The 17,829-nt window shown below is 38.5% G+C and overlaps 1 protein-coding gene across 4 annotated transcripts in view; it reads left to right on the top strand.

Moving 5' to 3' along the window:
- Positions 1 to 1,090: 1,090 nt before the first annotated feature.
- Positions 1,091 to 17,829, top strand: part of gabrg2 (gamma-aminobutyric acid type A receptor subunit gamma2) — a 51,141-nt gene continuing 34,402 nt past the window's right edge. For 2 of the 4 annotated variants that reach the window (XM_020638310.3, XM_020638308.3), the window contains exons 1-3: positions 1,091 to 1,621; positions 9,792 to 9,931; positions 14,929 to 14,996. In XM_020638310.3, the coding sequence (XP_020493966.1) occupies positions 1,506 to 1,621; positions 9,792 to 9,931; positions 14,929 to 14,996 (324 nt within the window). In that variant the 5' untranslated portion in view covers positions 1,091 to 1,505. The remainder of the gene's footprint in view (positions 1,622 to 9,791; positions 9,932 to 14,928; positions 14,997 to 17,829) is intronic. The other 2 variants (XM_020638309.3, XM_020638307.2) reach the window with 2 other exon arrangements.

Here is a 17,829-nt window from a genome sequence, read left to right as displayed (position 1 = left end):
GCTACCATTTTGTATTTCAGATTATGAACACATTTTTTTCCTCAAACTTCCCCTCAAGGAGTCCTTGGAAATAAGTTACAGCCCACCAAAGCAGGAGAATTAGCATACTTACATAAAGATATCAGAATGGGTCCTAGAGCACTGCAGGACAATATAAAAAAACCACAATATATCATCCCTGGATTGGTTACAAAATATGCCAAATACTAGGAGGGCCACATTTATTATTGAAGAATAGTGCATGATGCCTAAATAAAAGTTCATCTACTGGAACAGTTTCAATTAATTTATCCAACTGTATTATTCATGTCGTTTATTAATGTGTTTTGGATTTTTAAATGGTTGCTACTTGTAAAATACATGTTTAATCTCAACAGGACCTCCTGGTAAAATAAAGGTAAAAACAAAATTAACCTCATTCAGTCAAACTCTCAATCAATGAAGAAAACAAACAGAAAAGTCAACTGAACAGATCTCTGCTCTCCATTTTTGGGTGACAGCATTTATTCATATATTTACAATTTAATCAGCTGCGCTGTGTGAGCAACTGTTCCTCTGATTTAAGAAGCAGCATGCCGTCAGGAGCTGTCCTTGGTGCTGATTGGTGGTTTGTAATGCAGATGAAACTAATAGAGCTGTCCAAGGTGCTGAAAGCGTGTCTGGACTGGCCTCATGGCTGCAGCTCACTTGGGATTCTAAGTGGATCTGTGTGGCATTGAGGAACACATAACACACACTCCTCCTCTTACAAAATGTATATAATTAATTATTAAGTTTATTTTATGCACTTTCAGGAGAAAAAGTGCCAGTGAAACAGCCCCCACTGTGGACACTGATTCTGCATCTAATAGCCCCTGCATTGAATTGTGTTAATAGCTCTTTCACATTAGTTTTCAGTAATTACCAAATAGTTTTGGGTTTCACAGTCACACTAGAAGCTAATGCTCAGATCCTCGCCATAATTAAAACGTGTTTTATACAAGCGTCACGTGGTACATAACGAGACTTTGCTTGCCAGCAGTGAAAAGAAATTATAACCACCATTTTTCCATTAGCACCATGCTAAGTATTTTCCTAATATTCAATGCTCCCCTGCTTCCGCTCGGTGAAACCACGCATGTGTTGATCCGTGCTGCAGCAACGTGCATCAGTTCCTCTCTGACCCCAGCGCTAATCTGCATTCAGACTGAGGCTCCACTGCTTTCCTCAGCTGCTCCGTTTCACTGTAGCTTATTACGGGGGGGGCTTCGCCGTCTGAAGCAGTTTTTTTTTAGGGCCCTGCAAGGCTGTCAATTCGGTTACAGACACGCCAAAAGAGAACGAACGATACAAAAATCCAGCTTTCGACTCACGCATCGATTTTGTTTTGGCTGATTTCGCTCCACCGCACGTCCGCCTCGGGTCTAGATTTGCAGACCCGCTACTGCTAACGTGCGTAATGTATCGTAGAGAGGAAACACAGTAAATAGACGGACACGTCCATCTGCAATAAAGAGGAAACGAAGATGGTGATGATGGCTTCGCCAAATTTAGCCTCCAAAAGCTCGACAGCAATGGCAAAGCCTTCCCTCCCTCTGAAGCTGTTTCTCTGGGTCTTTATTGTCGTTAATCTGCCAACAAGGTAAGAAATGACTGCCTGCTATTTCCACTGGAAACAAGAATATAGTGTGTGTCGGTTCCCCGTTAGCTTTTTCTTATTTCAGTAACAGAATTTTGCGTCGCTTCCCGTGTAATGCCAAAACTACCCTTGCTATTCGTGTGCACCTGGAAGATTGTTTTTGCTGTGGCGAATTAAGTAGTTTAGAAACCAAATAATAAAGGTTAGCCAAATATGACGTACAATTGGGATTCGGAAGGGAAGTGTGATGTAAATTTTTTTAGGTAGCCACAACTGGGAGAATTCATGTATATTTCCCACAGGAAACAAAAGCGACGGACAGCTACATAAAACATTAAATATTCGGCTGTTACGTGATTAAACATCGAGCATTTTACTCAGTGAAACATTTCTGTGACGAGACGAAAAGCCCAGCGTCTCACACAATCTGCCCCGCGTTAGAAATAGCATAGTGGCAAGCTAATTTGCTGGAAGCTAAGGCTACACACAGTCTGTGCTAAGCTATCTTTAAGGATCAAGTCTATTCTAAGAGCCAAAGCCTATTTATTGAATGTGGCCGAAGTCAAGTATGCAAACAGTCGTTTGTATTAGCATGTGCATGAATAAAGGTATGTTTCATCCCACGTATTTAAAAAAAAAAAAAAAAAAAAAAAAAAAGCTTTTCAAAATGGCAGACAATCACAAAGAGGATTCAAGTCAGTTTAAAGGCACAATAAGGACAAGAATAACACATGGACTGATTCTCTTCTTGCACGCGAACACGCAGGCTGTCATTTATGCTTGAACGTCAGGTGCAGATTCGAGTTTGTTTAGTGAGGCTGTTTAGTTGTCCCTGTCAAGACGACATTCCCGAGCACTAAGATAAGAAGAGTAGTCAAGAAGAGGATGGATGGTTAGGCTCTTCGTGCCGCTTTCCTCTTGTGCTGCTGGAGGTTGAAAAATGGAGGCAGATAAATCAGACGACGTTCAATCACCGAATGCTTATGGCAACAACAGGGCTCCTTGCCCAGCCTACATTGTTAGGCCTATGCATCTCTTAATTGTAGGCACAAGTAGAGCTCACAGTATGCCTGAGTAAACACTAGTTGTATCTTTGAACACAGGTTATGGATTTTAGAAGTTGTGATTGGTTGTTACACAGTGATGTGTGTTAGATTAAAGCAAGTGAAACTTCAGTGCTTCTTAAGTAGCCACAACAAAGATAAATGGTAATTGAATGTAATATATGTTGCTCATAACCTATAAAACAACATCATTTAGGCTGGTGCAGTGTCAGCCTATATGTTCAAATATCACACAATAATTAAAAGGCATCCATTGCTTTGTAAATTGCATTTGAAGCCTTTGTGATTCATGTATGAGACCTCTTACATAAGCTATCTCTCAAGGCCTCCAGCGTGCTTTCAGTAATCTTTGCTACTTTCTGACTCATTGTGACACTTACTATGTGTAGTGATGTCTGCTGTCTGTCAACATACATTTACCCCTGTGCTCCGTCCAATTACCGCTTTACATCCCATTCACCAGCATTCTAGTTTTTCACAGCACCCAGCCAAATTGATGTGGGGGGTGGGGGGGGGGGGGGGATTTTGTTGCAAATATTTGGGTATGTAGTGCTGTCTGTCCTGAGGTATAGGCTTTAGATATGTAGATATGTAGGCCCAAAAGCCACTACTGATGACAGGAGGAAGTGATGTCATACGGGAGTATTTCCATCATGGCAAGGAGACGTTTGTTGTTTTCTGTAAACGTACCTGAAGCATTTCCATTGCAGTTAATTATTTTTGAATTTTTATATTTTAGTTCTCCTAAAAATAATCACATTTACTGCTAATGTCAAATGGTAATAGGTATGTTTCTTAAAACCTAATTATGTAAACTACTATATACAACAGGTAATTGGTAGGTCCCTGCAGTTAATACTAGCTGTTAATTACACGTCAATAACATTGTACGAGCCAAAAGTAGTAAAGTATGGACTTTAAAAAATCTTTAAGGGTTCGTTTCATAAAACATATTGTTATATGATGTGAAAATACTGTGATGTGAACACATCCCTGCACCTTATCGCCTCTTATTTCAACAGCTACAATGTTTAGCTCATTAAACACTTCCAGCAATGCAGCTTTCATATGAAATAACAAAAACAGTATCATTTTGAGTGAGTAATGTCCACTAACAACCTAACAAATGAACTATCTCTTCACAAGTAACAGAAAATAAACAGACACCTCGCCAACAACATACGCCTACTCAGTTATCTGCAGCTGGCTTAGTATATTATAAAACAAAATAATGAAGGGATTTATATTCAACCTGTCATCGGTTGTTTGAACTTGCTAGAATATTCTAGGGACATGGTACATGGAATGAACATGAAATTGACATATTACTCAGCAGTAATTTATACTAAAATGAATTAACATCTGTTGTATTCTTGGCCAGAAACACAATTTCCTATCAATTCTAACAAAGTTACAATTTAAACTGCCACGTGTTGCACTCCAGTTAGCCGCAGCCAAAATGATTCTAAATGAATGGCTTTGTCAATATGGGAGTGCCATTCATTACTAAGAAAGAAAATCCATCCCTTTAAATGGGATTCCTACAGTGCATTGGACTCAATCAAGCCATCACACTATCTGTCTCTTGTCAGCACTTCTAAGGGTCTGAAAATGTACAATTTTGTCTAACTGTCAATCTGTCATGTATCCCATAATGGCTATCATATGTATTTACGTCGCAGAATTCCAAAAAAGATTCCCCACAGATGCCAATCTTTTTGCTTCCAATGTTGATTTCAGACACTTTGACATGAAGATGACAAAGCACATGACTGCCTTTTGCTTATTACTGTCCGTCATATATCCCCCATAACCGAATAAAGTGAGTGAATTTAGATCTCTGAGCTAGATCTGGGAAGGTTTGGATTAACAACATTTGCTTTTACTTACATGAAGTGATTCATTTGAGTTATCGTCAAAATAAACCTGACAGAAGGTCATGGCTATCACTGTTAAACCTTGCATAAGACCGCATCCTATAAAAACTTTTCAGTATGGCCATCCTTGCTTGTCTTGGCCCTGTTTGTTATCTCTTATTCTGAAAAGAATCTGTGGCTAAATATAGTACTTTTTTTTGACTGCCCTTATTCCAAAAGGGATCATTATCTTCTATTTAAAGCAAACAAGTAAACAGAAGGTGAATCTAGGAGACATTTAAAACTAGTCTTCTGATGATTTGTCCTCTTTGTGGTGCATTACCTTGTACGCCTTTCTATTAAAAATGCTACTTTTGATTTGGACTCACTGCAAATATCCCGGCATGCATAAGCTCTTAAAAGGGTTTAAAGCAACTCCATTTAAATGCAATCACGCTACTCCTAAAAATTTACAACCCAAAATTGGTCCCTGTTATTACTCTGTCATTAGTCCCACAATTATGCTAAGTTGACACCATCTCAATGAGTAGTAAATATTTTATGGAGCTGTTGAGGGTTTGTGTACATCATGAAGTTTAACGTTTCAGTCGCATATGGCAGTATAGCTCTACTTTTAAATAGTTCAAACTAGTTCACTAGTGCATTTCGACTAACTGATAGAATATTGAACTTGAAAATTGGCCTTAACTCGACTACTGGAATCACTGAGAGTAATACGTTGCATTCCAGTGTTAGCTAATCAATGTGATCTTATTTAGACTACACCAAGTGAGATCTGTAAACACATGAGGACAGGTAAACTGATAGGCTGGCATAGATTTTCTGAATCATGTATGTGAGAACTATGACATGGTAATTATTGGAAAATCAGCTGATCAAGCAGAAACACTACTTTTAATTAATTTTAAAGGAATACAGTCTGTTAAAACACTGTGATTATGGTGTATTCTAGCTTTATTAATGGTAGTACTTGTTAGAGGAGGATTGCAGCAAAAACAGGATGTGCAAGAGTGGTTTGTTGTGTTGTTGCCATGGGTGCAGGACCAATTACATGTTTGTGAATAATAAGCATGTGGGTTCATTACAGGCTGGTTCCTTTATTAGCTTCAGTTTAAAACATGCAAAAAAAATAGCTCAAGGGAACTTGTTGTGGAAGCTAATGGTAGGTACATGGCTGTTTTCACTGCTGATCCTGCCAAATTTACTCTCCTTGGACATTCTATTGAACAAGTAAAAACTGCAGAGAAGGGGCAGTCTTCTGCTGCTTTACAAGAACCTTGAGATGTGTTTTATATTAGGGAGAGGTTTTTATTGCTATAGAGAAAATGAGGGTGCTTCTTAATGAAAGTGCAAAATGTGAAGGGTTCGAATGTATGAAACTAGTAGATTGTCCTCAATGTGATGAGCTGTGAACACAACACTTAACTCCAGGACTCTCCCTCATTATATACACAGCCACGGACATGCATATGCATCATAAACACAAAATAAAAAAAAACACACAAACACCAAACAGCACACACAGCTACAAACACAAGCATGCACAAACACACTGGTGAAGACGTCTCTGTAGATCTTCAGGTACTAAATTAACAGGCAAAACATCAGATCTGCCCGCAGTGGAGAACACATGGCTCTTCCTTTGATGTGCTCGTCTTTGGAGCCTTTCCAAGTAGAGGTCCTCTGCAAGATGAATATAGATGGTAACATTGCAGTAACCTCCAAATAGAGTTCTAAATGGTCCTCGAGGTCATTATTCTTACTACTATCTAACTATCTATCCATCTACCTTTCATGCTTTTATCAACCTATGAATGTTACCGTACAACATAACAATCTATGTCCATCCATTAATCAGACTATCAAGCCATCAAACCATTAACCATTCTGTCTATGTATCCATCCATCTACCCATATATGTCCCCACATATGCATATATCTGCATGTCACATAATCCAATCATCTATCATACTCATCTATATTCATTTATTTACCCATCTATTTGTGCATCTAGCTATGTTCTTACTTACATTCAATTAATCAATCCATGTTCAGCCACCAATGAAACTGTTTATCAATCCATCCATTAACCTATCTTTGCATATTCCAATATAGACATATACCTATACCACACATCTTTCTTTCTGTCAAGCATCTATCCATCATATGTCCATCTATCTATCTATCTACTGTATCTATCGATCTGTCTATCTATCTATCCATATATTCATCCATCCATCTATCTATTTTGTCTACATGTCAGAGGCTGATGCTCCGTGGATATTTTTTTCATAACAACCAGTTATTCATATCTAAAAGGGTCTACCAGAGTAAGATGATCAAGATTTAATGTTTTAGCCACTCGTGTTCTGGCAGGCACTTATTGGCACTTTAATGCAGCCCAAGGAAGAGTGCTGGTCAAAACATTGGTCCTCACACCCAGCCTCAGAACATGAGAAAGCTATCAGGGCTTCTGTCCTTGTGCTTTACCATGGAAACTGCGTCTTATTCTCTCACCATTTCTGAGTCTTTATTTCTTCATTCAGAGGTATCTTTTCCTCTCATTGCTCCACAGCCTCTTTGAAAGCTCACAACTATTTCAAGGGTGCTTCTTTATGCTGCTTCTTTATGGTAACTAGAGGTGCATAGTTTATGAAGAGCTTCGACAGCTTGAGGGTTTTACAATACCTAAAATGTGACAACTCTCTCGTTTGTTTTTTTTTAGTTATCAAGTTATTACTCTAGCCACTTGTCTCTACCTTGTTTTTGAAGCTCTGTGTCGCAAATTAAAACCCTGTTTTTACTTGAACAGCCACAAATGTATATTTTCTATCATAAGATATGCAAATGAGACATGAATGTGTGCTTGAATGCACATTCCATTAGCTATATTTAGAAAGGGGACATTTTTTTTCAATTGGAAAATTATCCTCATCCAAACTAATGCAAACTGTTGTTTTTAAGTAAGTGATAATGAGTAATTTATGTGAGCTATTATGTATTGTATATATGTTCTCTACTCTTAAGTATTTCTGACACTTATGCTTAAAAAAATACAACGAAAATTACAAAGAGCAAACATATATTATGTGTCCACATGAACTGAACTGTTAAAGGGTTGGTGGGGAGCTGTGGTTTTGTTTGTATGAAAAAGAGCTTGAGCTTGACATGCAGAGCTTCTGCAGAGTTACTTTACTTATGAGGTGGTCTAGGCTTGATTACATTTCTTTGTCGCTTAGTGGGGATCTATAAATCAAAGTTCTCCACAAAATCTGAAATAAAAAAATTGTCTGACAGAAATAAACCTAAATTAAAAGGCATATATACAATGAAAAAACACTATATCATCTCAGTTCAGTTGCTGTAAAGTGCAACTTTCTTTGCAAATGGCAAAAGAAAAAAAAATTGAACATTGATCTGGCCTCAGTGTTTTGGTATTTTAATGTCCAGATACATTTGTGAAGTGGTGCTTAGGATGACCATGTTGAGCCATTATGCCGATAAGATAAACTTATTTCCCTAGACTCATGTATATTGCTTTTGTATAGATTTGTATTCCCCTGGACAGCAACAGTAATCAGTCTTATTGTAGCTTAATGATTTTCTATGATTGTTTTATGTAAGCTTTAGAACAAATTGAGGATATTGTTACATCGTCCCCTATCATTATCTCGTGACATGCTTTTTTGTGTTGTTTCAAGAAAAGTCCCACCAAACCTTTTAGAGTCTAGAATGGGTCGAGAATAAAACCCCACACACTGATTGTGTAATAAATTGCCCCCTCAATAAATCAAACACTAATTATGCACAGAAAGGGCCAATGGCAGTACAAACTTCCTGTCTTATAGCATTCTCTTCATGCATTACAGCAATTTTCCCTCATGCATACAATAACATACATCAAGTTTCTATTCTCCTTTCCAAAAACGAAGGGGAGGTATTGTAAGTAAAACTAAATCTGCACTTTGATTGTATAATTGACCAAGATCATACGTCTCTCTGGAGAAGCAGGAAATAACATTTATGGCTCCGTCATCTAGGTATTTGCGGTCTGGGGCTCTCGAGACATCATTATGCTTTTTAGTTTTAGAGGTTTGAGGGAAGATACTCTCAGAAAACTGGCTTTTCTCCTCCAATTAAAAACAACAACTCTAAAATATCACAGAAGATTTCTACATCAGCTTCTTCCACTTTGCCATCTTGGAATCTATTCATTATTTCTTTTAAGTTTCTCATTTTCAAATCACTGGAATGCTTTAGCTGTTAAGGATGGTCTGGCAGCAAATCCATGAACTATAATATTCTTTGTTTATATTAATTTTGTTATGTTCATGAAAGCTATTTTGAGAAATAGTAGAGGAACCTGGAAATGAAACTTTATCAAACTGTTGGATACTAACTTTAAACATTTAAAGAGTGAAGTGAATGGAAACGTAGTAGGTTTGTAATCATCACAAGAATAAAATACCAGAATGTTGGTAAGTCCATTATTAGGATATGAAAGACACAATCACATAAAAGGGTTTTCCAGGAAGGTGCCGTGACTCTTGAATATAATATTATTGAATAATTATATTTCAGACATTAAAGAATAAAACAAGTCAAGTGTACGGAGAGCTACAATCTCAAAGTTCAACCCTTTCATCTCAGTTTCACATTTATCATCACAGAGCACATACTGTAGTCTACCTTATTCATTTGGTCTAAATACTTTATGTTTTTAAAATTACAACTGAGCCTTTGATCAGAACATATAGTGCTCTAAATGGTCCTCCTAGATGTGGGTTTAGTTTAGTACTAAGACATGTTTACAAAATGTTTTTGTGTTTGATTGATGGCAGATTTACAGTCAGATATAATTAATTAATTAAGAACATGCATCACAAACATTCCTCTGAATGTCTATCAGTTCATTTATTCTTTATTGTGATCACGTTATGTCACTTTCATCTGTTTTATACCTGTTATCTTTCATCAAACTATTTCGGAATGAAAGGAAAAAATCGTATATTTCAGCCCTTCAATGCAGCTGCTATGTTGAGGTGATGAAAAGCCTTGGAAATGTTCCCGAGCTCATCATCTGACCTTGGTTTGAAATCTTCAAAACACCTTTCTCTGTCTGTCTCTCCAAATAATTCCCTGTATGGAAGGATTAGCACAGTACCAGAGACACAGCGTGTGCTTTAAAAGAAATTATTGATTTCATGTTTTTCTTCCTCTTCTCCCTCGCAGCTCCTTCCAGACCGATGACGATGATGAGGTGGCTAACAAGACGTGGGTGCTGACCCCAAAAGTATACGAGAGTGATGTCACGCACATCCTTAACAGCTTACTAGATGGATACGACAACAAACTGAGACCTGACATCGGAGGTGGGCACTTGTTTTTCAGTTTATCAGTTTACTAAGAGAAATTAAGAAAAATATATTTCCATGTTCATAGGTCAAATCAAACACATGCTTAAGTGACTGACAAGGTTAAGCCAAGTCATCTCCCCATTTACTGTGCATCTGCTTGATGCTGCTTGTATATTTTTCTTTTAAAGACATCATCTATATACTGTATATGTACATGTATTGCAATGATGTAGAGCCCAACACACCAACCCAGAAATATACAACCATTCATCACTTTAATACAGCCATAGTTCTCTAAGCTGTCACTATAAACTGACTCAAGAGAATAAATCTTCAAGAAGTAACATCTCCTTTTCTGTAGCCAGAATCAAGCCACTATAGAAATAGTGCAACTTAAGCACTTTTGCAAAGTAAGAAGAAACACTTGCATCCTTAAACACACATTGTCACACTTTATGTACACACACACACACTTGCCAAGACGAGTTCTCTTAATTTAAGAAAAAAGAAGCGTCAGCTTTAAAGCAGCCCTGTGTTTACTACTGGTGATGACAATGGACTTTTGTCATTGCTCATGGGGTTTTAAAAAGAGTTTATATGCACAAGAGTCAGGTCTTCACCTCAACAAGACGAAGAAGAGGATTTAACAACAAATGGGAATGACAATGACTGAAGTAAACAGGGTTTGGATCAAGGATCTGTTCATCATTAACCTGATTTTTAAAAAAGAAAACACTTCAACACCAATCTATTCTCTACTGAACTCTAACCTGATGGCTGAGAATCAATTCCTCCCGGACTCAAATGTCAACACAGTATTTTTAGTCAACATCACAAACATTTGGAATCATTCAGGCAGCAGCAAGTCACCCTGCACCAAAATGTACAAAAAGGTGTACTGCCTTTTGTGCTGAATCTGGCTTTTGCTGGTTTAGCACATTACCAGAGAGTATCACCTGTAGCTAGTAATACCATTTATGCTGTAACTTACTTCTCAAAAGGCAAACATAAAATGTGTCTGGGTGTAAAAATGGAAAGACATTTGTTTGAATATCCCCAAACTGGAATAAAGAATCGGAGGCACACCGATATGTTTGTGTCTAAATGGTGTGAAGATTTTTTCAAAGTAGTTAATCACTACCATTTAAGTCATCCATTATTTCTGTAAATCTGCTTAACTTTTAGTGTTTAAGGCAGAGGAAAACAGCAGGACTTCAAAGCCAAGGCTTCAAACCTACTTGTGACTTTGAACTATTCCTCACCAGGAGGTAGCCAGTAATAATGTTAGTCCTTCCACCTGATACATTTTTTGAATGTCTCTGCTGCAAATTGCAAAATGATAAGAAATAATGACTTTTTAATGGCATGAAATGAAAATGGTAGTCCAGCTGGATTGCCTGCTCATACTCACTGTAGTTGAGCTGCAGAAACTGAACCCAGAGAGGCTTTAATATTCACAGGATTCACAGTTTATTATTACTGCCTGCTGGGCAACACAGTGTCCTTGTGTGTCTGTTTGTGTCCATCCCATGCATTATTGTTGTGCTCTGACTGACTTATAAGTATGTGTTTATGAACATGTATGTTTTATGGCCTTGATAGCTGTCCATCATTGTCCTGCTAAAAAGCCTTGTCTTGCCAATGTGAGAGGTAGACAGGAAGCTTACTCCCTTCACTTTGACGGACAGCAGCTGGGCATGCCTCCACTTGTCTACACAAGTGCACATATATCCTAAAGCCTGTCAAGCCATCTGCAAGAACAGAACAGGGAGATATTCAGTACCCTTGAAAACTTGATTCATGGGCAGTATTGTACTGGGAACTGGCTGTATTCTGGACGTGACACATACCGCTAAGGAACAATGAAGATATGCTACTCTCTTGGCTGGCAGTAGATTGCTTCTTCAGTCACTTTAGAGGTCCTGACTAGTGCTGCATTAATACTGCAAATGGCAAGGCTACATTGAGAAGATGGCCCATTTTAATCCTGCGATGTCACAGGGCTACATTTGAGCCATTTTACATGTTCCTTGTTCGCCTCAAGGTAGTCCTATATAAAGTAAAGGAGTACAAAGACCTGAAGTGGGAATCAAAGTGAAATAAACAACCTGCAGCCAGACAAATAGTTACAAAGGGCTCCTTAGAACAAAAAAACACAATGACACCCTATAACACACTTACTTTATATAATGTGAAAATACTCTTGTACTTATTTAACTGAATTTCAATTAGATCGTCATGCTATGGAGCCAGACTAAGCCTTTTTGTGTCTTTTTTTTGCATTTATTGCATTTTCTTACAATTCAGAATGTGGTTTGGGTCGTTGTCAATGCTCTTCACTGTCAAAAGTCAGAGTAAATGTACTACTTCATCACCAGCTCCATCAGCCAAAAAAACAATTGTTGACTGTTTTCCCAACCACAAATAATGCAAATCACTAGAAATGAGGAAAAAACACCTAGCCTGAGGATCCACTGCAGGGGATTGACCTCATGCAGTTTAAGATAATGACTAATAAATAGACTGCAGTGATGGCACAAGATGAAAGCAGATGAGTGAACCTGTAACACTCAGCGACTTTAATGTTTTTTTTCTCCCATATACTCATCACGTTTCATGAAGGGCATCATCTGTATTCTTAAAGCTTCAGACGAGGTTGTGCTATAAATTCAAGAGCAGCTCAGATCCACTTTGAGGTGCAGCTTCAACCCAGAGAGCTTCCGCGTAGCTGGGTGGCCGGCTGCCACCGTCTTAACCATCATCTTCAAACGCGTTATGATCTCGCTCTCTCTCTCTCTCAAGCGCTGGTCTTCCAGCTGCTGCCAAGTTACACAGCTACAGAGGGGTTATAATTAGCTGGCTATATTGTCATCTGATCCACCAACCAATCAACCTAGCAACCACACCAATGCAGAGAGAAGTTTCTTTTCCTCTCCTCAGAGCGCTGAAATGCTGTGGCTTTAGATTCTTTGCTGATTGTGCCACTGTCTCCCTTTGAAGTCCATTGTGATGTTCATTTAATTTGAATGCCCCTTGAGTCTACTGTAAGTCTGAAATCCAAGCAAATAGGACAGAGACAGTGAGAGAGGAAGAGAGGGGGGCAGGGATTCTGAAAACCCTTAAGTGTTCAGCCACACAACATCCATGGCATTGATCAAGGTTATTGCCTTCCAACAAATGAATACATTGTTTCAAAGCACTCACAGATGTGAAACATACCACTAAGGACATACATTCATTCGAATATAATTTATTCATGATTTTAGGTGATGCATATGGTTTGAGTCTACAAGCTGATTAAACCAGATTTTTACCAGGGTGCCTGGGCGGGCTTGTTGGCATCTTAAATGTTGTCTCTGAGAGCCAGTAAGATATTTTTGCAGAGCCACTTAATGTTCACTGGCACCTACAAAAAAAAAAAATTCTTTGGCATCTTCTTGTGCATTTATGAAACACATCCACCTTCCACTTGGCTGCAAATAGGACACAAAATGTGTTTTTATGCCATGTCCATAACTTGGTTAGTGATTTGACTTATAATCCAGTCCAGGATTACTTATTTTATGCATCACATTTTCTGTCCAAATATATTCTAATGATGCCAATAAAAAAACACGCACTAGTATTCATAACCACTTACTAATGTTTGGTTAACAGTGATACATAACTGCCCGAAATGAAGTAAAAACCAGAAATAACATTGTATATGGGCTTGTGTGAATGTCTGTGCTGTGTGTTTTCATACATTTAAAGGGTGTGTAGGGTTAAGGTTGTGATGCACATACATGAATGCCTTTGGGTGACATCAAAAATTGATGCAAACCTGCATTCACTCTTAATGTCCAGCCCGTTCTCCCCCTATAGCTCCCATACCAAGCCTGGAGGACGGTAAAGTCCAGACCTGACTATCATACGTAATATCCACCCATCAATGAATGTATGCAGTAGATAGCAAAGTGTAGAAGCTGATTCAAGTTGGTTTAGAAGGGCGTTCATGCTCTGTCAATTCATCTCACAATAAACTGGCCGACACCAAGAGCAACATGCATGGTAGTGGACATTTGCCCCAACATGTAGGTGAATTAGCACACATTTTTCAATAATAGTTGTGAAAAAGCAAACATCTCATTTTGGCTCCATAAATTCCCTCAATCGAATGGTCTTGGGTTATAAAGTAAATATGTTTTTCCAACGTAGCCGGTGCTCCAGTGTGATGTGTTTTATTATTTGGTGGTCTGTTTTGGGCTCAATATCATTTTTATCCCTTTTTAAATCTGTGAAGACGCAAGTTTCAAGAGGAGGGATTCATTTAAAAGTGTGTCTCTGTGGGAGTGCCAGGCTCCAGAAAGTTTTTGGAGAAAAGAGGCTAACTATTTGGCCATAAAGAGGAGCCCACATAGAAGAAAAAAGCACATATCGGATGTTATCATGTTACCAAGTATCTTGGTAAATGGGTCAGGAGTTCAGTCGTAAATACAGACGGACTGCGAGGTTCTCTGTCATGGACAGGAAGCTTGTATGAAGACGAAAATGGCTCTTTAGGCTCTGATCTAATCTGCAAGCCTACAATGGCGTTTTCATTTTATTAGCTTTATCTGATGTATTTAAGGAGTGGTGAAATCCTGTTACAGAAAAGTTGGCTCATTTCGATTTAAGCAAATTACAGTCGATAATGTTAATAGAGTGGATGTCTTGCCTTACAATAAGGTAGAAAAGATCAATAATACTCCCTGGTTATGTCTGTGTTGCAGACCAGGCTGCAGCAACCGATCAGAAAATCTAAAACTGAATTACACCTTCAATCAATCAAGTGTTACTGTAATAACTGTACTGTAAAATACTTTTAACTTTCTTTTCCTCAATGCCATAAACCCCACCTTCCTCCCTAGTGTGTCATTTCCCTCTTTTTGGTCCACCATAATGATGCCATATACAAAACTGAAAAAGAAGTTTTCATCACTTGTTGTGCAACTGCTTATCTTTCTAATTGGTTTTATTATGCTTCTTTGCAGTCAAACCCACGGTGATCCACACGGATATGTTTGTCAACAGCATCGGGCCAGTAAATGCCATCAATATGGTAAGTTATACGAAATATGATGCAGTGTGCCTTCATTCTTATTAATAATTAGCCTGAAATTGCTTAAGAAACATAACTTCCCAATTCTGCGTTGATCATTTTCCATCCATCCTCAGTGAGGTCATTGTACAATGATCCAGAGAATTGCTGGAGCTGACAGGGACTTAGTGCCCTGTTCAAGTACACTTCAGCAGGGCAGAAGCTTGCTGTTATGGCAGATTGGTTGGTCCACGTAATCACTATAGTGCCCCACTGCCCTTGTAGTATTGCAACACTTGAGTGTCAATCAGCTGCTTAAGTACTGCACCAAGCTTTGCACCACTGTGCATTAAGGTGGCCCATTCAATGCAGTGTTTCCCCAAGGTAATTCTCCAGTTGAGGTGGGAGCTGGCTCGTCAGCAAGGGTGGTGGTGGTGGTGGTGAATTAAACACAAAAACACAAAATTTACACTAGTGACATAATATCCCCCCCATCTGCCTAAAATTACATATAATAATACAAGCAGTTTGATAAACATGAACACCCTTTTTATTAAGACAAAAGCTTCTCAGTACAACTGTACTGACTGTAATATGAAAAGCTGCATCATTTCAATGACAATATTTGTTACCAAGCCCGTTAGACGGCTACACACATACTCATAGAAACGGAGTTACATCTAGTAACCGCGTACACAGCTCTTTGTAACAAGCTGCTGTTAGAAGTGCTGTGCGAAACACTGCAATGCATATAGCTTGCATACAACCACTATTTCAAAATAATTATATTTAACAGTCAGCCAGTTGTTTTTTCCCAAAAGAATCAGGCCAGATCTCCAAGCAGCATATTTGCAAAGGCTGTGTGTGTTGGCAAACAGAGAGATGTTCTCACTTTGTTGTGGCCAAGGATTGAATCAGCTAAAATCGGAGGTGTTACCTGTTCAAATTCTTTTTATTTGTTCAAATAAATGTTACAGTTTGGGATTTTCTTTAGATCTAGTTTGAAGGTAGATTTCTGTGGGCTTTTGACCATTTCTGTCTGTTGTTACTTGCATACGAGTTAATATGCTGCAGTGAAATACATTTAAAAATAAAAAAGTTGACATCTCATTTATTGTTCAAGTTCTTATAAGCTAGTCGAGCTGATATCGAGCTCTGTGAAGAAAAAGATATGTTACTTTTTTTTTAAATCCACATTTATTGCAGCCAGTAGGAGTGGGAGAACTGGATATTTTGACAGTGACAGCTTCCAAATCTCAATTCACTGTCCCATTAAGATAACAATTGGAGAGTTGAAAATATCGTAAATTCTGAATTTAAGCTGTGAGATTCATGTAGAGAGTGCCTGCCTAATGTTTTTATTTTTTAATTATAGCTTATATTTTTCTTAAATGGTCTTGAACACTACTTCACAAAGCTCAGGGAATGCTATGGAATAAACTTTGTCAAACTGCAGTGGCATCCAAAACAGGTCGCAATAGGTCATCTTAAAGTGCAGAGCAAAGAAAGCTTATAGAAGAAAGAAGAATTAGAAAACTCTCACAACAGCTCGTTTAATGTGTCTTTGTTTTCTGCTGCATATTCCCGCTGTGAACCCACTTCTATTGTAATTCTGCAGCGCAGTCTGCTCTACATGGTGGTGGTGTTCCATCTCACTAAGTCTTGGCTAAAACACCCACTCAAAATAACGGCAATCACAGTGAAGTAGGAGAAGACACATTGATGTGATCAGTTAGAAAATGTGTTTGTTGCAGTGATTGCTTCACATTCATATATAATCAGAGTGACGGGGCCATTGCTGTCACTCAACAACATAAGAAATGCATTGAGGTTGGAGGACTTTCCAAGGAGCATCAAGGCATGAACACAACTTCGAATTTTTAATTGTGCGTTGGAAATCTTTGAAAGTCATATGAGAGAGGGAGAGGTGGAACAGTGTGTTTCTGAAGAAGAAACAGAATCATAAATGAATGCTTTGTTGAGGCAGGGAGTTCTTAAATGAATCGAAAGGATGGTAGTTTGATTCTGTGGAGATCCAAGACTGAATATAGGTTAAAAAGGAAAAAAAGGAGATGTTTATCTCAGTCAGCAGGGCCCAGATGAGGGTCCTCAGGCATTCTGCCTTTCTCTCATTGTTTCATTTGAACTGTCACTCTGTGTTTTATTGGAGGAAGGGGGGGGCATGATGTTGAAAGGATGGGAATGTTGCCTGCTGAAAATGTTGTTTTTCAAATCTTGTTTTGGACTCTGTGGCATGGATTTAGGCTTTATTGTTGGGCTAAGCTTTGTCAGGAAGTTAATGCCTCTATGCCCTCTTGCACACAAATCCCCTGGTTTTTTTCCTCTCCCCTGCTGTACTCCACTTTGAACCGCAGGGCTAAACCATTCCAAATAACAAAATAAATAAGAAAGACTGATAGCTTCCTCTCATTCAATGCCCTTTTTTTTTCTTCCTGTTTCACACTATACCGCATCTCACCTTTCGCTCTTAGCTCTTCAATTCTGCCCAGGCATCTATTGCCCCTGTTTTCATCCCTCATATGTACGTTTTAGTGCAGCTCTCACAGGGGCTGAATAGCAGACAAAAGGTTTTGTCAGGCTCAGGACGAAGTGCTGCCAAGGCAGCGGGTTATGAGGTTAGATAATACTTCAGCCAAACAAGGGGAATTATTAATTGCCCCGTTGAACATTTAATTTTCAGGTCGAGGGCGCCAAGACGGTCTTTTTTCAACAGAACTCTTTAGCAGGGAGAAAGGGACTTGTTGGCCTGAATAGACACCATCTTGTCGGAGGAAATGTGCCTACAAATGTGTTACAGAATTTAGTTTCCTTTGGCATAGACAGAAGAAACAGA

Source organism: Labrus bergylta, chromosome 14 (genome assembly GCF_963930695.1).
Source record: "Labrus bergylta chromosome 14, fLabBer1.1, whole genome shotgun sequence".
Taxonomy (NCBI): domain Eukaryota; kingdom Metazoa; phylum Chordata; class Actinopteri; order Labriformes; family Labridae; genus Labrus; species Labrus bergylta.
Note: the sequence above shows the minus strand (reverse complement) of the source record. Positions and strands in the feature narration are given on the sequence as shown.